The sequence below is a fragment of the Festucalex cinctus genome, chromosome 7 (assembly GCF_051991245.1).
Source record: "Festucalex cinctus isolate MCC-2025b chromosome 7, RoL_Fcin_1.0, whole genome shotgun sequence".
NCBI classification, from domain to species: domain Eukaryota; kingdom Metazoa; phylum Chordata; class Actinopteri; order Syngnathiformes; family Syngnathidae; genus Festucalex; species Festucalex cinctus.
In genome coordinates this window covers 29908014-29933121 of record NC_135417.1, presented here as the reverse complement: position 1 = coordinate 29933121, position 25108 = coordinate 29908014, and the positions used below count along the sequence as shown (strand labels likewise).

General features: G+C 41.7%; 1 protein-coding gene across 2 annotated transcripts in view; it reads right to left on the bottom strand.

Moving 5' to 3' along the window:
- The window catches only part of entpd3 (ectonucleoside triphosphate diphosphohydrolase 3), a 172455-nt gene that overhangs the window by 16598 nt on the left and 130749 nt on the right, over positions 1 to 25108 (bottom strand). For both annotated transcript variants that reach the window (XM_077526344.1, XM_077526345.1), the window contains 2 exons: positions 6759 to 7022; positions 6527 to 6655 (listed from right to left, as the gene is read on the bottom strand). In XM_077526344.1, the coding sequence (XP_077382470.1) occupies positions 6527 to 6655; positions 6759 to 7022 (393 nt within the window). The remainder of the gene's footprint in view (positions 1 to 6526; positions 6656 to 6758; positions 7023 to 25108) is intronic.

Genomic DNA, 25108 nt, shown 5'->3' with positions numbered 1-25108 from the left:
CCCACAGCTCGTGACCATAGGTGAGGGTTGGAACGTAGATCGACCGGTAAATCGAGAGCTTTGCCTTTTGGCTCAGCTCTTTCTTTACCACGACGGACTGATACAGAGTCCGCATCACTGCAGACGCTGCTCCGATCCGCCTGTCGATCTCCCGCTCCATCCTACCCTCACTCGTGAACAAGACCCCAAGATACTTGAACTCCTCCACTTGGGGCAGGATCTCATCCCCGACCTGAAGACGACACTCCACCCTTTTCCGACTGAGGACCATGGTCTCGGATTTCGAGGTGCTGATCCTCATCCCAGCCGCTTCACACTCGGCTGCGAACCGCTCCAGTGAGAGTTGGAGGCCCCGGCTTGATGAAGCCAACAGCACCACATCATCTGCAAAGAGCAGAGATGCAATGCTGAGATCACCAAACCGGAACCCCTCAACGCCTCGGCTGCGCCTAGAAATTCTGTCCATAAAAGTTATGAACAGAATCGGTGACAAAGGGCACCCTTGGCGGAGTCCAACCCTCACCGGAAACGAATCCGACTTACTGTCGGTAATGCGGACCAAACTCAGGCAACGGTCGTACAGGGACCGAACAGCCCGTATCAAGGGGCCCGGCACCCCGTACTCCCGAAGCACCCCCCACAGAACTCCCCGAGGGACACGGTCGAACGCCTTCTCCAAATCCACAAAACACATGTGGACTGGTTGAGCGAACTCCCACGCACCCTCGAGGATCCTGCGGGGGGTGTAGAGATGTCCCCGATGTCCACGCGATGTTGTAGAGGCTTGTCAACCACGACAGCCCCACAACATCCAGAGTCTTTAGGAACTCCGGGCGGTTCTCATCCACCCCCGGGGCCCTGCCACTGAGGAGCTTTCCAACCACCTCAGTGACTTCGACCCCAGAGATAGGAGAGCCCACCCCAGAGTCCCCAGACTCTGCTTCCTCAAAGGAAGACGTGTTGGTGGAATTGAGGAGGTCTTCGAAGTATTCCCCCCACCGCTTCACGACGTCCCGAGTCGAGGTCAGCAGCACCCCATCGCCACTATACACAGTGTTAATGGTGCACTGCTTTTCCCTCCTGAGACGCCGGATGGTGAACCAGAATTTCCTCGAAGCCGACCGGAAGTCGTTTTCCATGGCCTTACCGAACTCCTCCCATGTCCGAGTTTTTGCCTCAGCAACCGCCGAAGCCGCGTTCCGCTTGGCCACCCGGTACCTGTCAGCTGCCTCCGGAGTCCCACAGGCCAAAAAGGCCCGATAGGACTCCTTCAGTTTGATGGCATCCCTTACTGCTGGTGTCCACCAGCGGGTTCGAGGATTGCCGCCGCGACAGGCACCGACCACAATACGGCCACAGCTCCAATTGGCCGCCTCAACAATGGAGGCCCGGAACATGGCCCATTCGGACTCAATGTCCCCCGCCTCCCCCGAGACAAGACAGAAGCTCTGCCGGAGGTGGGCATTGAAACTCTTTCTGACAGGGGTTTCCGCCAGACGTTCCCAGCAAACCCTCACAATACGTTTGGGTCTGCCAGGTCGGACCGGCATCTTCCCCCACCATCGGAGCCAACACACCACCAGGTGGTGATCAGTTGACAGCTCCACCCCTCTCTTCACCCGAGTGTCCAAAACATGCGGCCGCAAATCCGATGACACGACTACAAAGTCGATCATCGACCTGCGGCCTAGGGTGTCCTGGTGCCAAGTGCACATATGGACACCGTTATGCTTGAATATGGTGTTCGTTATGGACAAACCGTGACGAGCACAGAAGTCCAATAACAGAACACCGCTCGGGTTCCGATCAGGGGGGCCGTTCCTCCCAATCACGCCCCTCCAGGTCTCACTGTCATTCCCCACGTGAGCGTTGAAGTCCGCCAGCAGGACTAGGGAGTCCCCAGAGGGAGCGCTCTCCAGCACACCCTCCAAGAACTCCAAAAAGGGTGGGTACTCTGAGCTGCTGTTTGGTGCATATGCACGTTTGTAATCTTGGTCAGGACCCGTCCGCCCACCCAAAGGCGGAGGAAGGCTACCCTCTCGTCTACCGGGATGAACCCCAACGTACAGGCACAGAGCCGGGGGGCAATAAGTATGTCCACACCTGCTCTGCGCCTCTCACCATGGGCAACTCCAGAGTGGAAGAGAGTCCAACCCCTCTCGAGAGGACTGGTACCAGAGCCCAAGCTGTGTGTGGAGGCTAGTCCGACTATGTCTAGTCAGAACTTCTCAGCCTCACACACCAGCTCGGGCTCCTTCCCTGCCTGAGAAGTGACATTCCATGTCCCAAGAGCCAGCTTCTGTAGCCGGGGGTCGGTCCGCCAAGGTCTCTTCCCTTGGCTGCCACCCAGCCTGCACTGCACCCGACCCCTTTGGCCCCTCCCACCGGTGGTGAGGCCGTGGGAAGGGGGACCCACGTTGCCTCTTCGGGCTGTGCCCGGCCGGGCCCCATTTTTTGTTCTCATATTGGAAAAATGGCACATACACAAATGTCGATACACGAAGCAGAGACCAAGTTTTTTCATGTTCGAAAATGAAGTTAAACAATATATTAAGTCTATTGGGCATTCCACAAATAAGAAAGCAAGCAAAACCTTATATTTATGTGAACTGTACAATATATTTTTGTAGGTTTGTTTTCATATGTATTTGTCTCCCCCTGGCTGTTGTGTTTTGTATTGTTGTTTTTTCAATAAATGTTTTTATATATAAAAATAAATAAATAAATAAAACATGCTAAGTTAGCATGCTAATGCTAATGTTAGCTTAGTATATTCATGCTAATGTTAGCTTAGCATTCTAATGCTAGCTTAGTATACAAATGTAAATGTGACCTGATTTCAACAGAGTGACTATTACTCCATTGCTTATTAAGTTTGCCACTCCTTACACCATTGCTACTTGATTCTACCCTCCTTACTTCATTGCTTACTTAATTCTTCTCACTTTACTCCATTGCTTACCCGATTACTTGCTACTTCCTCCATTTCTTACTTGATTTCTTCCTTGTTTTCTTGTTTCTTGCTGATTTATTTTTACTTTTGTGGTATTTGTCTTCCTTCAACTGCTTCTAGATTTCTGGATGAATTTAAACCATTCCAACTTCAGCATGTTAAGCTCATTCCATGTCATTCAGTATCATTCAACATCATTCAATATCATTCAACATCATTCAATATAATTCAACACCATTCAATATCATTCAACAACATTCAGCATCATTCAACATTATTCCAAATCATTCCACAGGTATTCATTCAGCTCTCCAGCCTTCACACGCCATTTCCCCAGAAATGGCATTTCTAGTTCTTATATTTTATTCCTCGCACTTTTCTGTCCATTTTCTACTTCCACATTTTTCACCCGATTCACTCCGTTCCAATTTCAAACGATTCCAAATATTCACGCCAACATCGCGTGCATTTTTCTTATTCCTACGATTCACGCCTTACCCACATTTCCCGATTTCGTACCCGATTTTTCCCCATTATTCTTAATGGGAGATTCAAAATTTCACATTTACTTCCACATTTTTCATCCGATTCACTTCATTCCAAGTTCAATATATTCCAGTAATTCCCGGAATGAGCTCTTCCAGCTTTTCAGTTCCAAGATTCACAATTTCCAATTTCGTACCCGATTATTTCCCACATTCTACATTTTCCATTTACTTCCACATTATTCATCCGATTCACGTCATTCCAACTTCCAGACATTCCAGTAATTCACGCCATGAGCTATTCCAGCTTTTCAGTTCCAAAATTCATGTGTTACCCACAATTCTCGATTTCACACCCGATTATTTCCTACATTCTACATTTTCTATTTACTTCCACATCATTCATCCGATTGACTTCAATCCAGCTTCAATATATTCCACCATTTTACGCCATGAGCTCTTCCAGCTTTTCAGTTCCAAATTTCACGTGTTCCCCACAATTCTCGATTTCGCACCCGATTATTTCCCACATTCTACATGGGCGATTCTACATTTCACATTTACTTCCAAATTTTTCATCCGATTCACTTCATTCCAACTCCAATATATTCCACCAATTCATGCCATGAGCTCTTCCATCTTACCACCTAACTTACCACGCACGGAGGCCATTTTTCAACTTACCAAGCACGGCGGCCATTTTAGACAAGTGATATACCCAGGTTTCTCGCCAACCTGGCCCCCCAAGGCGGTGACCATTTTGGCCAATTGATTAGGTATGCCTGGGATTCTTTCCATGATATGCCCTGACTTTAACAGAAAGTGACCTCATATCAATAGGAGGTGACGTAATTTCAACAGGAAGTGAACTAATTTCAACAGGGTTACCCGGAATTGACCTTAAATCAACAGGAAGTGACCTGATTTCAACAGGAAGTGACCAGATTTCAACAGGAAGTGACCCAATTTCAACAGGAAGTGACTTCAAATCAATAGGAAGTGACTTAAAATCAACAGGAAGTGACCCGATTTCAACAGGAAGTGACCCAATTGCAACAGGAAGTGACCTGATTTACACAGGAAGTGACCTGAAGTCAACAGGAAGTGACCTGAAGTCAACAGGAAGTGAGCATGATAGTGATAGTGAAGTTAGCATGCTAATGCTAGCTTAGCATACTCATGCTAAGTTAGCAAGATAATTCTAAGTTAGCATGCTAATGCTAGCTTAGCATGCTAATGCTAATGTTAAGTTAGCATGTTAAGGCTAATTTAGCATGCTAATGCTAAGTTAGCTTAGCATGCTAACGCTAAGTTAGCTTAGCATGCTAATGCTAATGTCAGCATGCTAATGTTAAGTTAGCATGCTAATGCTAATGTTAGCTGAGCATGCTAATGCTAGCTTAGCATGCTAATGCTAAGTTAGCATGCTAATGTTAGCTTAGCATGTTAATGCTAGCTTTGTATACTAATGCAAATGTGACCTGATTTCAACAGAGTATTACTCCATTGCTTATTACGTTTGCCACTCCTGACACCATTGCTACTCGATTCTACCCTCCTTACTTCATTGCTTACTTAATTCTTCTGACTTTACTCCATTGCTTACCCGATTACTTGGTTACAGTTGTTTCCAAATTACTGTCCAAGTATTTCTGGGCCTATCTGTATCAGAAGAAATCACACACATGTGAGACCATTATGTCCAGCACCAGTTGAAACGCCAGTTACTACTGACACGAAGATGAGTAGTACACAACCAATCACTACACTTGTTACAACTGGAAGTAACATACAAAACACTACAGATACACCTTATGTGACAGCTTCAGGGTGAGTGTCTCGTTCACCCAAATGGTTGGACCTGTAGGTATTGTTCATAGCAAAAAATGTTTATTACAGAGTTATAAGAAATGGAAAATGTAGGGTCTGTTATAAGTGATAAACAAAATGTTGTGTGCTAAAGTAAAGTAAAATAAACAGTCCAGGTTATTATTATGGATGTTTGCACGTTGAAATTACATGTTATGAAACAGATTAAAATGTTTTACAGCAGATGCGTATGTAGCCCATTTTTGGGGCGCTTCAGCATTCTCCAGATTTTAGAGTATATATGTAGATGTATGGGCGGCAAGGTGGATGAGTGGTTAGCATGTTCGCCTCCCAGTACTGAGGACGCAAGATCGAGTCCAGGCTTCGGCCTTTCTGAGTGGAGTTTACATGTTCTCCCCTTGCCTGCGTGGGTCTTCTCCGGGTACTCCGGTCTCCTCCCACATTCCAAAGACATGCATGGCGGGTTAATTGGGCGCTCCGAATTGTCTCTAGGTGTGATTGTGAGTGTGGATGGTTGTTCGTCTCTGGCTGGCAACCAGTTCAGGGTGTACCCCGCCTGTTGCCCGAAGCCAGCTGGGATAGGCTCCAGCACTCCCGTGACCCTTGTGAGGAGCAAGCGGTTAAGAAAATGGATGGATGGATGGATGGATGGATGGATGGATGGATGGATATGTAGATATATTTTTACTGTGTTATTTTTAAGAAGCTAGAAACTTATAGCTCTAATATTTCTAAAGCATAGAGTTTAAAAGTAACACTTAAACAACAAAAATAGATTACACCCTCCATTTGATTGAAAATGTTTTGATCCACTTCGATCCATCCCACCTGTGCTTTTGCTTACAAGCGCAGACGAGCGGAGCACTTTGTCCTCAACAGTCCAGTCACGGTGTGTCTGTCTAGTTGAGTGAAAGTGTTCCTTACTTTTACTAGGATACGTGAAAACCTTACCTTCTACCACTCAACACCAACACATTATTTTCATGACGAGTCTGCTTTTTTGCTCCTCAATCATGCTGCTACTTGGTAATGAGGAAAACAAGTATTAATGTCTCTATAGTGCTGCCATTGGCTATCTTACTAACGTGTGGTGTGCGTGCGAGTGCGTGTGCATGTGTGTGTGTGCATGCGTGGGGTGTGTATAATGAAACAATTGTTAGGTCAACATAAAAACTTCAGTTCTGCCTTTTTTTTGAGCACTCGGCGAGTGCCCCGTTTGTTTAATTACTGTGATGGTAGAGCAATTGGAAGAGCTTACCTCACTCCAAGGTGTATTACATAATTGGATGATTGAGGTATTGAATTCATCATACTGTGACGGTCTGATGAGGTTGGTTTGTTCCTTCATCAACAAAGCTCGAGCGACATAGAAATAGCCTGCATATGCCTTGAAGACAGAAGAAATAAACAATACCAACATAGTTATTTTACAAGTTATGCGTGTGTGCATGTGTGCGTGCGTGTAAATGCCCGTGTATTCTGCATATTACCATAAATTCCCCAGTGACTGGCGGCTGCTCAACCCCATTGAAGGAACAGTGAGTCGAGGAACAAGTGGTGAAATCAAATATGGATTGTACCATTCTCCCACATTGATCTGAGTTGCCAGATCCTACCATGAAGTATTCTTGATTCGGACTGTAATTCTTTGGTTTCTTTGTGCACTCTGTGTCATAAATGGCCGAGGCCTTAATGGTTATGTTCACGCCTGTGGGGTAACAGGGGTTGTTAATGTTGGCTGGGTCCGATGATTCCTGCAGCATTAGGGAAAGATGGAAAGTTCAGAGAAAAGAATGGAGTAAGCAAAGGAAAGCAATTAAATAGGCCTGTAAGGAAACTAAAGCCTGGTACACATATAAGGATTTTTCAAATCTTAAAAGATTTTTTATCTTTGTCAGATGCCACACATAAAGATAAAAAAAAATGGGCATTTAACAGCTTTGGTCGTATTGTGTGAGAAGTGCGCAGATAATCTCATCACAGCTCCCTCACAAACATAAAGATTATCTTCTCAACAATGGTCAAGATTCCAGTCCTCCGTGAGAGACGTCTCGCGTGATTATACGTGATCTAATCAAAACCGGAAGGGGGGGAAAACCCCCCCCCGACTGAAACCACTTGGAAACGACGAGACACACCATGGAAGACAAACGCGGCGAACAGGAAGTAATGATGGTAGTTTGCCAACTACTTCTCATTGTGCTTCCCACAGCTCCCCAAGCATGATAGAGGTCCACCGGACTTTGTGCTTCTGGTCGGATATGCTTTCAGATATGCTTGTTGTTTTTGTATACGCACACTTTTTCTTTTCCAGTTAGGGCGCCTCTTGATTGGCTACATTCCGGTTGACGTCACAGTTGGTGGCGCAGGCGCACCTCAACGTTAAGATTTTTGTCGTAAATATTGAACATTTTCATTATTTAAGATTGTCGGTCCCGACTGCTTTTGGACCCAATTATCGGGACAAATCCACTCTTAACACTTTTCACATATAAAGATAATCTGATAAAATAATCTTATAAAATGAAACATTGTCGGGCATTTGACGTCCTTGGTCGGGAATGGGCAATATCGGGACAAAAACAGCCCGATTCTCTTTATTGTGAACCAGGCTTTAGCTGATGAGAGGGTAATGATGTGGACATTTATTATTTAGATAGTACATTCTATTGTAGACATATTGCTATTTATTTTCATTACACTTAAAGCAGGGGTGCCCAAGTTCAGTCCTCGAGAGCCTCAATTCAGCCTGTTTACCACGTTTCTCTCCACCAACACACCTGATTCATGATCAGGATCGTTATCAGGCTTCTGTAAACTGGCTGATTGAGCTGATTATTAGATTCAGCTGCGTTGAAGGAGGGAGACATGGAAAATAGGCTGGATAGGGGCTCTCAAGGACCAGACTTGGGCACCGCTGATTTATGCCTTGGTCAGATTACACGAAAACAGTTTGATTTTAGCCCGACCGACGTGTCGCGGACAAACGGGGCATGTCGTAAACAATTTTGGGTTGTCTTGACGTAGCGTCGCCCGTGTAGTGTGACACGTTCAACGACTGGTCGCCTGTTGACCGGGACGGTTCATGACCATCACGACGAAAGTCTAGCATGTTAGAATTTTTGCTCGTCTTGACGCATAATGTGACATACCTACGTCGTCGTCCGTTTGGTTCCACAGCATCGACCAATAGCGAGAGGGAGCGAAACGTCAATCACACACTGAACAGCACTTTATAGCTCTTTTAATTAATTAATTAATTATTTTATCCCCTGGATATCTCATGGGATGGGGCCATGCAGACAGGTGCAAGTCGGAGGGGGAAAAAAAAAAAGCGTCCCGCTGCAGCGCTGTGGCTGCATGGAGCGCGCACGCCTGCATGCAACCCATCGTCAGGCAACGGCAACGTGAATAGAGGACCAAAAAATATATATATATTGTGACTGGTGTTCTTATAATTTCAAAGGTTTGGGGGATGGGCACATATTTAGTGAGGATCGATTACATTTTCATATAGTCGGGCCAGGCCTGGCCGCCTTGTCACCCGCTCTCACTTGAAAGTTTTTTTTTCCCCCCCTCGGAGTGAGTGGCGTACTATCCAATGCACCAAGTCGAATATGAATAAATTGAGCAGTATAAAAAATACTCAAATAATATAATATTTAAGTGTTTGATAAAATAATAGAAAAAGATGTCATCACGCAAATTAATTAACAAAATCGGCTATATTACCTCGGCGCATGTAGGCCTAAATAAATTAAAATACAGTGTTGGCTATTAAATCATATTTTAAACACTATTGAGGAGCAGGGAGCGCAAGCAATGCGCTCACATCACAATTGTCCCATGCGTGCTCCATTCACCCGCAAACACTCCCTGTCCGTGCCTCTTTTTTTTTTTTGTCCCACCTCCCCAAGACAACACGCGATGATCGGCTGGTGTCTTGTCACGTTCAGACTTGTAGTGTGACAACACGCCCCATCCACGACACGGAGCGAATTTATCGGGTAATGTGACAGCGCAACTGTCGTGTAAGACAAAAAAAAATCGAGTAGTCTGACCTCGGCATTAAAGGGTAAGGGACAGCTAGGGACAAATTTTAATATGTTGTTTTGAACAATGTAATATACACGGCAAAATGAGGGGCTTATTGAATCAAAACATATTAACAGAGTATTTCATAATTTTTAAATTACCCGCACAAAATCTCCCCAGTGACGCACTCCCAGCGGCCTAATTGGATATGACGTCAGCAAATCACAGCGTCCCTGCTGGTAGGCTGTTCGTACGTGTTTTTTCTCCATCTGAATTTGTAAAATGCCGTCACATTGCGTTGCCGGTTTTCAAACCGATGGGAGGATGGCGTGAGCCTGTTTTGGCTTCCCAGAAATGAATTTTTATGAAAAAGAAAGACGGAGACCTGGAACAGCCTGCTACCGAGTTAAAGCCATTAAGAAAAGAGAACAACGGAGAACGGGTAACAAGCTCAACTAACACACACACAAGCCGACTATTTATAGCTGACACCCTATAACAGTGCTAGCGACAGAAAGACAGATAAACGGGTCATCATCATGCTTATTACGGCTTTATTATAGCCCATTTGAGTAGCAAACAATTTGCTATGTCACTCTGTTGGCGGTATAAAATGTTGGGTCGCAACAAAAACGAAAACAAAAAAAGAAACTTAGTGACAGCTCGTCACCGCTGGTAAGAGTCAACAGTGAGGAGGGCTGCTATGGACTGCTGACATCACGCAGGCACAGGGCCACAGCAGGAAATGAGCTGTCACGGCTTGTGAAATTCACAGAAGTATCTCTTTTATTACCAGGCCATTTCATCGTGTATTTACCAAATTCAGTCACTGAATCATATCTGTACTTGTACTCTTTCTTGAAAATGTTTTTTGGGTGATATTGTCCCATGTCACATTCACATTAAGGTTTAATGTTATGTATACCTCTCACATACAAGTATACATACTCCGCACTCTCATAATCACTTCGCTTATTGTTTCAAGAAAAGAAATGCATTTCTTACAGACTGAAGAAACACAATGTCTATACTGTACTCATACTGTGATTATCTTTAATGACATAATGTATCCTTGTCTGGATGCCTCTTGTCTGTTGGCAGCACAATAGATGCTTCAGCACTAAATCTTTTCAAGACGTCACTGAATTTTAGTCTGTATATGCATAAACAAGGCAGATATTAACCTGGGCCCGGTTGTTCAAAACTCGGTTAAAGCTTTAACCATTGGTTAAGTAGATTTAATCGACCGTTAACATTAACGGCACTGTTATCTTGTTGTTCAAAACTCTGTTAACTTTAACCAGCTGTTAACTTTCTGTTAAAGTTAACACACCTAAGGACCGCCGCTAACATTTTAACAGTGTGGTTAACTCTGTGTTCGTGGCTAATGCAGCCTTCATGATGCCCACTGAGCGCAAGAAAAAGAGAGACTATCGAGGGCTTGACTTTGACGTTCGGGATTATTCTGATGAAGAGTTAATCATGTTACCTCTTATCAGTAATAAAATTCCAAGTCTCATGCTGAGTCAAAAAAGAGAAAGAATAAAAATGTGTTTTTTAAGACAAGTTCTAAAAATGGACAGAGAGAAAACAAAATAAACTAGAGCTGCGAGCAGCTATAAAGGGCCCTCGCAGCCCGGGCCACGTTGGGGTACTTGCACGTTGGGGTACTGGCACGTTGGGGTACTGGCAAGTTTAGGTACGGCACATTGGAAGCAGAATTTCTTTGAAAATGGCATGATAAACCTTGACATGTGGATTTTTTTTTTTTTGTAAAAATACCGTTAAGTTGGTGTATTTTTTTTTTTATGCCTCAAGGGCTAGGTGGCGCTGTATATATAATGGAATGTTGTTATAGGGATAACTTCAAGCCTTGACTCAAAACATACATGTCAAGTGTGGGATTTTTTTGGAGCATGTACCGTGGAGTTATTAAGCATATCCTTCATTCACGATATTGCTTTTAATGTCCATAGAGGCTATCAAAAATAAATAAAAAAGTACATGTTTGGATAAGTCTGATGCCAGTGAACATTTTGAGTGGTGGAAAGTAAAAGAATATTCATAAATGACTTAGTTATCACACTTAGAATGAGTTTACATTTTTTGTACAAAATACCGTATGTGGGGTATTTTTTTGTTTTGCCTCAAGGGCAAGGTGGCGCTGCATATATAACTGAATGTTGTCATCGAGATACTTTCAGGCCTTGACGATAAACATACCTGTCAAGTTTGGGATTTTTTGGAGCATGCACCGGGGAGTTATTAAGCATATCCTTTTTCATTGCGAAACGTGTTTACAATTTTTGTAAAAATACAGTAAGTGGGGTATTTTTTTTTTCACGCCTCAAAGGCTAGGTGGCGCTGCATATATAACTGAAAATTGTCATAGATATACCTTCAGGCCTTAACTATAAACATACATGTCAAGTTTGGGATTTTTTGGAGCATGTACCGGGGAGTTATTAAGCATATCCTTTTTCATTGCGAAACAAAATTTGATGCCCCGCCCTCATCATATAGTATTCCGAAAAGTCAAGATTTTTCCCCTTGTCGTTGGCTCAGGTCTTGACATGGTCCAGGTCAAGTCTGAAGTCAGTCGGATGAAACGTGTAGGAGCAGTGGGCAAAAGTATGCCCCCTGTAAATGTGCCAAAATCGTAAAAAATGGGACATTCAAAAATTCGTAGCTCACTTCCTGTTCATTTTAGCACATAGGTCCAAGAGACTTTTTTGTAGGTCTTGGGCTCCCTCATACACCTAAAAATCTTCGGAGATCTTGCTTAAACGTACAACCGGGGCTGCTTCGTTAAAAATTACTAGGCGGCGCTATTGAGTCATTTTTGTAAGAATAGCACAATCAACAATAAAATATTGCTCATTTTGCCAGGCCAGATGTGTGTGCCAAGTTTCATGAGTTTCTGCGCATGTTTAGACCCTCAAAACTGGCGTTGTTTTCTTGGCGAACAGCGCTTAGCCACGCCCACAGCGATTCGCGAAAACTCACAAACTTCGTATTGTGACATCATGAAGGCCGAAACCCTCATCTGAGCAAATATGAGGTAGGTCCAGTTAACGTGTTTGGAGAAAAACGTAGAAGAAAAATCGTAAGAAAAAAAAATTGCCACTAGGTGGCGCTATCAGTAAGATGAAATATAAGTTCGTATATGTCTTTAGGGCTGGACTCTCAGCAAATGTGTGAAATTTTGAGAAGATAGGATCATCTCGGTCAAGTTAATGCAACTTTCATTGTCACGAAAAATCTTCAGACTTTGCGGCACCGTAGCGGCCACGCCCTTTGGCGAAAAGTTACAATATTCGGTGTGGGGCATGATCAACATCTTAAGGCTTTTCTGACCAATTTTCAACTGGATCCCTTCAACGAGCTCAGCACAGTAGCTAAAAACGTAAAGTATGACATTTATTGTAACCACAAGGTGGCGCTATACGTATAACTGAATTTTATCATATAGATGTTTTCAGGCCGTGGCTATTACGTTGCCTGAGAAGTTTGAGATTTTTTGGAGCTTGTACATGGGAGTTATTCAGCATTTGCTCTTTCTGGACAAATGAAATTTTAAAGGCAATATTTGCTGCCCCGCCACCGTCATATAGTATTTCGAAAAGGCAAGATTTTTTGCCCAGTTGTTCTCTTAGGTCTGGAGATAATAAATGCCAAGTTTGAAGTCAATTGGATGAAAAATGTTTGCAAAGGGGGAAAAACCATGACCACAGTGAATGTGCCAAAATAGGCCAAAATTGGACATTAAAAAATTCATAGCTCACTTCCTGTACATTTTAGCTACATGGTCCCAATAGACTTTCTTGTGCGTCTCGGGGTGCTACACGTGCCTGCCAATTTTCGTTGCTCTAGCTCAAACGTGCCGGGCTTGGTTTTTATTTTTCTACGCTAGGGGGCGCTATAGAGTCTCGTTGTTATAACGACTTCATAATATCAAATTTTTCGCCGGGCCTGAGGAGTGTGCAAAGTTCGGTGAGTTTTCGTGAATATTTAGGTACCCAAAATCGCGATTGTTTGCGGAGAATAAAGAAGAATAATAATAACTAGAGCTGCGAGCAGCTATAAAGGGCCCTCGCAGCCCGGGCCACGTTGGAGTCCTTGCACGTTGGGGTACTTGCACGTTAGGGTAGTGGCACGTTGGGGTACTGGCATATTGGAAGCAAAATTTCTTTGAAAATGGCATAATAAACGTTTACATGTAGAATATTTTTTTGCCAGTGTGTATCAAGCTCAACGGGTTTTGGGGATTGTTAAGACCTGCAAAAATCTGCGTCCTTTTTTATTTTTAGGCAATGAGTTGCCCTGATTGGTATTTTTTGTAAAAGTGTATATATACATCATCGCTCGTTGTACTCATTGCACAATGTTACTTTTATTGTCCATAGGGGCAATCAAAAATGAATAAAACAAAATGGAAACGTACATACGTTTGGATCGGTGTGAAGCCAGTGAACAATTTGAGTGGTGGAAACTAAAAGAATATTCATAAATGACTTAGTCATCACACTTAGAATGAGTTTAAATTTTTTTGTACAAAATACCGTATGTGGTTTTTTTTTTTTATATAAGCCTCAAGGGCTAGGTGGCGCTGTATTTATAACTGAATGTTGTCATCGAGATACCTTCAGGCCTTGATTATAAGCATACATGTCAAGTGTGGGATTTTTTTTGGAGCATGTACCGTGGAGTTATTAAGCATATCCTTCATTCACGATATTGCTTTTAATGTCCACAGAGGCTATCAAAAATAAATAAAAATATATATATGTTTGGATAAGTCTGATGCCAGTGAACATTTTGAGTGGTGGAAACTAAAAGAATATTCATAAATGACTTAGTTATCACACTTAGAATGAGTTTACATTTTTTGTACAAAATACCGTATGTGGGGTATTTTTTTTTATGCCTCAAGGGCTAGGTGGCGCTGCATATATAACTGAATGTTGTCATAGAGATAGCTTCAGGCCTTGACGATAAACATACATGTCAAGTTTGGGATTTTTTGGAGCATGTACCGGGGAGTTATTAAGCATATCCTTTTTCAGTGCGAAACACAAATTTTGATGCCCCGCCTTCATCATATAGTATTTCGAAGGGTCAAGATTTTTCCCCCTGTCGTTGGCTCAGGTCTTGACATGGTCCAGGTCAAGTCTTAACTCAGTCAGATGAAACGTGTAGGAGAAGTGGGCAAAAGTCTGCGCCCTGTGAATGTGCAAAAATTGTCAAAAATGGGACATTCAAAAATTCGTAGCTCACTTCCTGTTCATTTTAGCATATGGGTCCAAGAGACTTTTTTGTAGGTCTTGGGCTCCCTCATACACCTAAAAATATTCGTCGTTCTTGCTTAAACGTACAACCGGGGCTGCTTCGTTAAAAACTTCTAGGGGGCGCTATTGAGTCATTTTTGTAAAAATAGCACAATCAACAATAAAATATTGCTCATTTTACCAGGCCAGATGTGTGTGCCAAGTTTCAGGAGTTTCTGTGCATGTTTAGACCCTCAAAACTGGCGTTGTTTTCTTGGCGAACAGCGCTTAGCCACACCCACAGCAATTCACGAAAACTCACAAACTTCGTGTTGTGACATCATGAAGGCCGAAACCCTCATCTGAGCAAATATGAGGTAGGTCCAGTTAACGTGTTTGGAGAAAAACGTAGAAGAAAATTCGTAATAAAAAAAATTGCCACTAGGTGGCGCTATCAGTTAGATGAAATATAAGTCAGTAGATGTCTTTAGGGCTGGACTCTCATCAAATGTGTGAAATTTTGAGAAGATAGGATCATCTCGGTCAAGTTAATGCAGCTTTTATTTTCACAAAAAATCTTCAGACTTTGCGTCACCGTAGCGGCCACGCCCTTTGGCGAAAAGTTACAATATTCGGTGTGGGGCATGATCAACATCTTAAGCCTTTTCTGACCAATTTTCAAATGGATCCCTTCAACAAGCTCAGCACAGTAGCTAAAAACGTAAAGTATTACATTTATTGTAACCACTAGGTGGCGCTATATGTATAACTGAATTTTATCATATAGATGTTTTCAGGCCGTGACTATTACGTTGCCTGAGAAGTTTGAGATTTTTTGGAGCTTGAACATGGGAGTTATTAAGCATTTGCTCTTTCTGGACAAATGAAATTTTAAAGGCAATATTTGATGCCCCGCCCCCGTCATATAGTATTTCAAAAAGGCAAGATGTTTTGCCCAGTTTTTCTCTCAGGTCTTGAGATGATAAATGCCAAGTTTGAAGTCAATTGGATGAAAAATGTTTGCAAAGGGGGAAAAAGCATGACCACAGTGAATGTGCCAAAATAGGCCAAAATTGGACATAAAAAAATTCATAGCTCACTTCCTGTACATTTTAGCTACATGGTCCCAATAGACTTTTTTGTGCGTCTCGGGGTGCTACACGTGCCTGCCAATTTTTGTTGCTCTAGCTCAAACGTGCCGGGCTTGGTTTTTATTTTTCTACGCTAGGGGGCGCTATCGAGTCGCATTGTTATGACGACTTAATAATATCAAATTTTTCGCCGGGCCTGAGGAGTGTGCAAAGTTCGGTGAGTTTTCGTGAATGTTTAGGTACCCAAAATCCCGATTGTTTGCGGAGAATAAAGAATAATAATAATAATAATAATAATAATAATAATAATAATAATAATAATAATAATAATAATTTTTACAAAAACAATAGGGACCTCGCAGCGGTCGCTGCTCGGGCCCTAACTAGAGCTGCGAGCAGCTATAAAGGGCCCTCGCAGCCCGGGCCACGTTGGAGTCCTTGCACGTTGGGGTACTTGCACGTTAGGGTACTGGCACGTTGGGGTACTGGCATATTGGAAGCAAAATCTCTTTGAAAATGGCATAATAAACGTTTACATGTAGAATATTTTTTTTGCCAGTGTGTGTCAAGCTCAACGGGTTTTGGTGATTGTTAAGACCTGCAAAAATCAGCGTCCTTTTTTATTTTTAGGCAATGAGTTGCCCTGATTGGTATTTTTTGTAAAAGTGTATATATACATCATCGCTCGTTGTACTCATTGCACAATGTTACTTTTATTGTCCAAAGGGGCAATCAAAAATGAATAAAACAAAATGGAAACGTACATACGTTTGGATCGGTGTGAAGCCAGTGAACAATTTGAGTGGTGGAAACTAAAAGAATATTCAGAAATGACTTAGTCATCACACTTAGAATGAGTTTACATTTTTTTGTACAAAATACCGTATGTGGGTTTTTTTTTTTATATAAGCCTCAAGGGCTAGGTGGCGCTGTATTTATAACTGAATGTTGTCATCGAGATACCTTCAGGCCTTGATTATAAGCATACATGTCAAGTGTGGGATTTTTTTGGGAGCATGTACCGTGGAGTTATTAAGCATATCCTTCATTCACGATATTGCTTTTAATGTCCACAGAGGCTATCAAAAATAAATAAAAATATATATATGTTTGGATAAGTCTGATGCCAGTGAACATTTTGAGTGGTGGAAACTAAAAGAATATTCATAAATGACTGAGTTATCACACTTAGAATGAGTTTACATTTTTTGTACAAAATACCGTATGTGGGGTATTTTTTTTTTATGCCTCAAGGGCTAGGTGGCGCTGCATATATAACTGAATGTTGTCATAGAGATAGCTTCAGGCCTTGACGATAAACATACATGTCAAGTTTGGGATTTTTTGGAGCATGTACCGGGGAGTTATTAAGCATATCCTTTTTCAGTGCGAAACACAAATTTTGATGCCCCGCCTTCATCATATAGTATTTCGAAAGGTCAAGATTTTTCCCCCTGTCGTTGGCTCAGGTCTTGACATGGTCCAGGTCAAGTCTTAACTCAGTCAGATGAAACGTGTAGGAGAAGTGGGCAAAAGTCTGCCCCCTGTGAATGTGCAAAAATTGTCAAAAATGGGACATTCAAAAATTCGTAGCTCACTTCCTGTTCATTTTAGCATATGGGTCCAAGAGACTTTTTTGTAGGTCTTGGGCTCCCTCATACACCTAAAAATATTCGTCATTCTTGCTTAAACGTACAACCGGGGCTGCTTCGTTAAAAACTTCTAGGGGGCGCTATTGAGTCATTTTTGTAAAAATAGCACAATCAACAATAAAATGTTGCTCATTTTACCAGGCCAGATGTGTGTGCCAAGTTTCATGAGTTTCTGTGCATGTTTAGACCCTCAAAACTGCCGTTGTTTTCTTGGCGAACAGCGCTTAGCCACACCCACAGCAATTCGCGAAAACTCACAAACTTCGTGTTGTGACATCATGAAGGCCGAAACCCTCATCTGAGCAAATATGAGGTAGGTCCAGTTAACGTGTTTGGAGAAAAACGTAGAAGAAAATTCGTAAGAAAAAAAATTGCCACTAGGTGGCGCTATCAGTTAGATGAAATATAAGTCAGTAGATGTCTTTAGGGCTGGACTCTCATCAAATGTGTGAAATTTTGAGAAGATAGGATCATCTCGGTCAAGTTAATGCAGCTTTTATTTTCACGAAGAATCTTCAGACTTTGCGTCACTGTAGCGGCCACGCCCTTTGGCGAAAAGTTACAATATTCGGTGTGGGGCATAATCAACATCTTAAGGCTTTTCTGACCAATTTTCAAATGGATCCCTTCAACAAGCTCAGCACAGTAGCTAAAAACGTAAAGTATGACATTTATTGTAACCACTAGGTGGCGCTATATGTATAACTGAATTTTATCATATAGATGTTTTCAGGCCGTGACTATTACGTTGCCTGAGAAGTTTGAGATTTTTTGGAGCTTGAACATGGGAGTTATTAAGCATTTGCTCTTTCTGGACAAATGAAATTTTAAAGGCAATATTTGATGCCCCGCCCCCGTCATATAGTATTTCAAAAAGGCAAGATGTTTTGCCCAGTTGTTCTCTCAGGTCTTGAGATGATAAATGCCAAGTTTGAAGTCAATTGGATGAAAAATGTTTGCAAAGGGGGAAAAAGCATGACCACAGTGAATGTGCCAAAATAGGCCAAAATTGGACATAAAAAAATTCATAGCTCACTTCCTGTACATTTTAGCTACATGGTCCCAAGAGACTTTTTTGTGCGTCTCGGGGTGCTACACGTGCCTGCCAATTTTTGTTGCTCTAGCTCAAATGTGGCGGGCTTGGTTTTTATTTTTCTACGCTAGGGGGCGCTATCGAGTCGCATTGTTATGACGACTTAATAATATCAAATTTTTCGCCGGGCCTGAGGAGTGCGCAAAGTTCGGTGAGTTTTCGTGAATGTTTAGGTACCCAAAATCGCGATCGTTTGCGGAGAATAAAGAAGAAGAAGAAGAAGAAGAAGAAGAATAACTAGAGCTGCGAGCAGCTATAAAGGGCCCTCGCAGCCCGGGCCACGTTGGGGTACTTGCACGTTGGGGAACTTGCACATTGGGGTACTGGCACATTGGAAGCAGAATTTCTTTGAAAATGGCATGATAAACATGTAGATTTTTTTTTTTTTTGCCAGGTGTGATGAGTGTGTCAAGCTCAATGGGTTTTGGTGATTGTTAAGATCTGCAAAAATCAGCGTCTTTTTTTTATTTTTAGGCAATGAGTTGCTCTGATTGGTATTTTTCGTAAAAGTATATATACACACATCATCGCTCGTACTCATTGCACAATGTTGCTTTTATTGTCCATAGAGGCGATAAAAAAAATAAATAAAACTAAATAAAAAATACGTATGTTTGGATCGGTCTGATACCAGTGAACATATTGAGTGGTGGAAAGTAAAAGAATATTCATAAATGACTTAGTTATCACACTTACAATGAGTTTACAATTTTTGCAAAAATACCGTAAGTGAGGCATTTTTTTTTATGCCTCAAGGACTAGGTGGCGCTGTATTTATAACTGAATTTTGTCATAGAGATACCTTCAGGCCTTGACTCTAAATATACATTTCAAATATGGGATTTTTTGGAGCATGTACCTGGGAGTTATTAAGCATAGCCTTCATTCACGATATTGCTTTTAATGTCCATAGAGGCTATCAAAAATACATAAAACTAAATAACAAAAATATTTATCTTTGGTTAGGTCTGATGCCAGTGAATATTTTGAGTGGTGGAAGGTAAAAGAATATTCCTAAATGACTTAGTTATCACACTTAGAATGAGTTTACATTTTTTGTACAAAATACCGTAAGTGGGGTATTTTTTTTTCATGCCTCAAGGGCTAGGTGGCGCTGCATATATAACTGAATGTTGTCATAGAGATACCTTCAGGCCTTGACGATAAACATACGTGTCAAGTTTGGGATTTTTTGGAGCATGTATCGGGGAGTTATTAAGCATATCCTTTTTCAGTGCGAAACACAAATTTTGATGCCCCGCCCTCATCATATAGTATTTCCAAAAGTCAAGATTTTTCCGTCTGTTGTTGGCTCAGGTCTTGGCATGGTCCAGGTCAAGTCATAAGTCAGTCGGATAAAACGTGTAGGAGAAGTGGGCAAAAGTATGCCCTCTGAAAATGTGCAAAAATCGTAAAAAATGGGACATTCAAAAATTCGTAGCTCACTTCCTGTTCATTTTAGCATATGGGTCCAAGAGTCTTTTTTGTAGGTCTTTGGCTCCCTCATACACGTAAAAATTTTCGTAGATCTTGCTTAAACGTACAATCGGGGCTGCTTCGTTAAAAATTTCTAGGGGGCGCTATTGAGTCATTTTTGTAAAAATAGCACAATCAACAATAAAATATTGTTCATTTTACCAGGCCAGATGTGTGTGCCAAGTTTCATGATTTTCTGCGCATGTTTAGACCCTCAAAACTGGCGTTGTTTTCTTGGCGAACAGTGCTTAGCCACGCCCACAGCGATTCGCGAAAACTCACAAACTTCGTGTTGTGACATCATGAAGGCCGAAACCCTCATCTGAGCAAATATGAGGTTGGTCCAGTTAACGTGTTTGGAGAAAAAATGTACAAGAAAATTCGTAAGAAAAAAAATTGCCACTAGGTGGCGCTATCAGTAAGATGAAATATAAGTTCGTAGATGTCTTTAGGGCTGGACTCTCATCAAATGTGTGAAATTTTGAGAAGATAGGATCATCTCGGTCAAGTTCATGCAGCTTTTATTGTCACGAAAAATCTTCAGACTTTGCGGCACCGTAGCGGCCACGCCCTTTGGCGAAAAGTTACAATATTCGGTGTTGGGCATGATCAACATCTTAAGGCTTTTCTGACCAACTTTCAACTGGATCCCTTCAACGAGCTCAGCGCAGTAGCTAAAAACGTAAAGTATGACATTTATTGTCACCACTAGGTGGCGCTATATGTATAACTGAATTTTATCATATAGATGTTTTCAGGCCGTGACTATTACGTTGCCTGAGAAGTTTGAGATTTTTTGGAGCTTGAACATAGGAGTTATTAAGCATTTGCTCTTTCTGGACAAATGAAATTTTAAAGACAATATTTGATGCCCCGCCCCCATCATATAGTATTTCGAAAAGGCAAGACTTTTTGCCCAGTTGTTCTCTCAGGTCTTGAGATGATAAATGCCAAGTTTGATGTGAATTGGATGAAAAATGTTTGCAGAGGGGGAAAAAGCATGACCACAGTGAATGTGCCAAAATAGGCCAAAATTGGACATTAAAAAATTCATGGCTCATTTCCTGTACATTTTAGCTACATGGTCCCAATAGACTTTTTTGTGCGTCTCGGGGTGCTACACGTGCCTGCCAATTTTCGTTGCTCTAGCTCAAACGTGCCAGGCTTGGTTTTTATTTTTCTACGCTAGGGGGCGCTATAGAGTCGCGTTGTTATGACGACTTCATAATATCAAATTTTTCGCCGGGCCTGAGGAGTGTGCAAAGTTTGGTGAGTTTTCGTGAATGTTTAGGTACTCAAAAATGCGATCGTTTACGGAGAAGAATAATAATAATAATAATAATAATAACTAGAGCTGCGAGCAGCTATAAAGGGCCCTCGCAGCCCAGGCCACGTTGGGGTACTTGCACGTTGGGGAACTTGCACATTGGGGTACTGGCACATTGGAAGCAGAATTTCTTTGAAAATGGCATGATAAACGTGGATTTTTTTTTATTTATTTTTTTGCCAGGTGTGATGAGTGTGTCAAGCTCAATGGGTTTTGGTGATTGTTAAGATCTGCAAAAATCAGCGTCTTATTTTTTATTTTTAGGCAATGAGTTGCCCTGATTGGTATTTTTTGTAAAAGTGTATATACACATCATCGCTCGTTGTACTCATTGCACAATGTTACTTTTATTGTCTAAAGGGGCAATCAAAAATGAATAAAACAAAATGGAAATGTACATACGTTTGGATCGGTGTGAAACCAGTGAACAATTTGAGTGGTGGAAACTAAAAGAATATTCATAAATGACTTAGTTATCACACTTAGAATGAGTGTACATTTTTTGTACAAAATACCGTATGTGGGGTATTTTTTTTTGATTCCTCAAGGGCTAGGTGGCGCTGCATATATAACTGAATGTTGTCATAGAGATAGCTTCAGGCCTTGACGATAAACATACATGTCAAGTTTGGGATTTTTTGGAGCATGTACCGGGGAGTTATCAAGCATATCCTTTTTCATTGCGAAACACAAAATTTGATGCCCCGCCCTCATCATATAGTATTTCGAAAAGTCAAAATTTTTCCCCCTGTCGTTGGCTCAAGCCTTGACATGGTCCAGGCCAAGTCTTAACTCAGTCGGATGAAACGTGTAGGAGAAGTGGGCAAAAGTCTGCCCCCTGTGAATGTGCAAAAATCGTAAAAAATGGGACATTCAAAAATTCATAGCTCACTTCCTGTTCATTTTAGCATATGGGTACAAGAGACTTTTTTGTAGGTCTTGGGCTCCCTCATGCACCTAAAAATATTTGTCGTTCTTGCTTAAACATACAACCGGGCTGCTTCGTTAAAAATTTCTAGGGGGCGCTATTGATTCATTTTTGTAAAAATAGCACAATCAACAATAAAATATTGCTCATTTTACCAGGCCAGATGTGTGTGCCAAGTTTCAGGAGTTTCTGTGCATGTTTAGACCCTCAAAACTGGCATTGTTTTCTTGGCGAACAGCGCTTAGCCACGCCCACAGCAATTCGCGAAAACTCACAAACTTCGTGTTGTGACATCATGAAGGCTGAAACCCTCATCTGAGCAAATATGAGGTAGGTCCAGTTAACGTGTTTGGAGAAAAACGTAGAAGAAAATTCGTAAGAAAAAAAATTGCCACTAGGTGGCGCTATCAGTTAGATGAAATATAAGTCAGTAGATGTCTTTAGGGCTGGACTCTCATCAAATGTGTGAAATTTTGAGAAGATAGGATCATCTCGGTCAAGTTAATGCAGCTTTTATTTTCACGAAAAATCTTCAGACTTTGCGTCATCGTAGCGGCCACGCCCTTTGGCGAAAAGTTACAATATTCGGTGTGGGGCATGATCAACATCTTAAGGCTTTTCTGACCAATTTTCAAATGGATCCCTTCAACAAGCTCAGCACAGTAGCTAAAAACGTAAAGTATGACATTTATTGTAACCACTAGGTGGCGCTATATGTATAACTGAATTTTAGCATATAGATGTTTTCAGGCCGTGACTATTACGTTGCCTGAGAAGTTTGAGATTTTTTGGAGCTTGAACATGGGAGTTATTAAGCATTTGCTCTTTCTGGACAAATGAAATTTTAAAGGCAATATTTGATGCCCCGCCCCCGTCATATAGTATTTCAAAAAGGCAAGATGTTTTGCCCAGTTGTTCTCTCAGGTCTTGAGATGATAAATGCCAAGTTTGAAGTCAATGGGATGAAAAATGTTTGCATAGGGGGAAAAAGCATGACCACAGTGAATGTGCCAAAATAGGCCAAAATTGGACATTAAAAAATTCATAGCTCACTTCCTGTACATTTTAGCTACATGTTCCCAATAGACTTTTTTGTGCGTCTCGGGGTGCTACACGTGCCTGCCAATTTTCGTTGCTCTAGCTCAAACGTGCCGGGCTTGGTTTTTATTTTTCTATGCTAGGGGGCGCTATAGAGTCGCATTGTTATGACGACTTCATAATATCAAATTTTTCGCCAGGCCTGAGGAGCGTGCAAAGTTCGGTGAGTTTTCGTGAATGTTTAGGTACCCAAAATCGCGATTGTTTGCGGAGAATAAAGAAGAATAATAATAACTAGAGCTGCGAGCAGCTATAAAGGGCCCTCGCAGCCCGGGCCACGTTGGGGTCCTTGCACGTTGGGGTACTTGCACGTTGGGGTACTGGCACGTTGGGGTACTGGCATATTGGAAGCAAAATTTCTTTGAAAATGGCATAATAAACGTTTACATGTAGAATATTTTTTTGCCAGTGTGTGTGTCAAGCTCAACGGGTTTTGGTGATTGTTAAGACCTGCAAAAATCAGCGTCCTTTTTTATTTTTAGGCAATGAGTTGCCCTGATTGGTATTTTTTGTAAAAGTGTATATATACATCATCACTCGTTGTACTCATTGCACAATGTTACTTTTATTGTCCAAAGGGGCAATCAAAAATGAATAAAACAAAATGGAAACGTACATACGTTTGGATCGGTGTGAAGCCAGTGAACAATTTGAGTGGTGGAAACTAAAAGAATATTCATAAATGACTTAGTTATCACACTTAGAATGAGTGTACATTTTTTGTACAAAATACCGTATGTGGGGTATTTTTATTTTTTTTTATATAAGCCTCAAGGGCTAGGTGGCGCTGTATTTATAACTGAATGTTGTCATAGAGATACCTTCAGGCCTTGATTATAAGCATACATGTCAAGTGTGGGATTTTTTTTTGGAGCATGTACCGTGGAGTTATTAAGCATATCCTTCATTCACGATATTGCTTTTAATGTCCATAGAGGCTATCAAAAATAAATAAAAATATATATATGTTTGGATAAGTCTGATGCCAGTGAACATTTTGAGTGGTGGAAACTAAAAAAATATTCATAAATGACTTAGTTATCACATTTAGAATGAGTGTACATTTTTTGTACAAAATACCGTATGTGGGGTATTTTTTTTTCATGCCTCAAGGGCTAGGTGGCGCTGCATATATAATTGAATGTTGTCATAGAGATAACTTCAGGCCTTGACGATAAACATACATGTCAAGTTTGGGATTTTTTGGAGCATGTACCGGGGAGTTATCAAGCATATCCTTTTTCATTGTGAAACACAAATTTTGATGCCCCGCCCTCATCATATAGTATTTCGAAAAGTCAAAATTTTTCCCCCTGTCGTTGGCTCAGGTATGGACATGGTCCAGGCCAAGTCTTAACTCAGTCGGATGAAACGTGTAGGAGAAGTGGGCAAAAGTCTGCCCCCTGTGAATGTGCAAAAATCGTCAAAAATGGGACATTCAAAAATTCGTAGCTCACTTCCTGTTCATTTTAGCATATGGGTACAAGAGACTTTTTTGTAGGTCTTGGGCTCCCTCATACACTTAAATATATTCGTCATTCTTGCTTAAACGTACAACCGGGGCTGCTTCGTTAAAAATTTCAAGGGGGCGCTATTGAGTCATTTTTGTAAAAATAGCACAATCAACAATAAAATATTGCTCATTTTACCAGGCCAGATGTGTGTGCCAAGTTTCAGGAGTTTCTGTGCATGTTTAGACCCTCAAAACTGGCGTTGTTTTCTTGGCGAACAGCGCTTAGCCACGCCTACAGCAATTCGCGAAAACTCACAAACTTCGTGTTGTGACATCATGAAGGCCGAAACCCTCCTCTGAGCAAATATGAGGTAGGTCCAGTTAACGTGTTTGGAGAAAAACGTAGAAGAAAATTCGTAA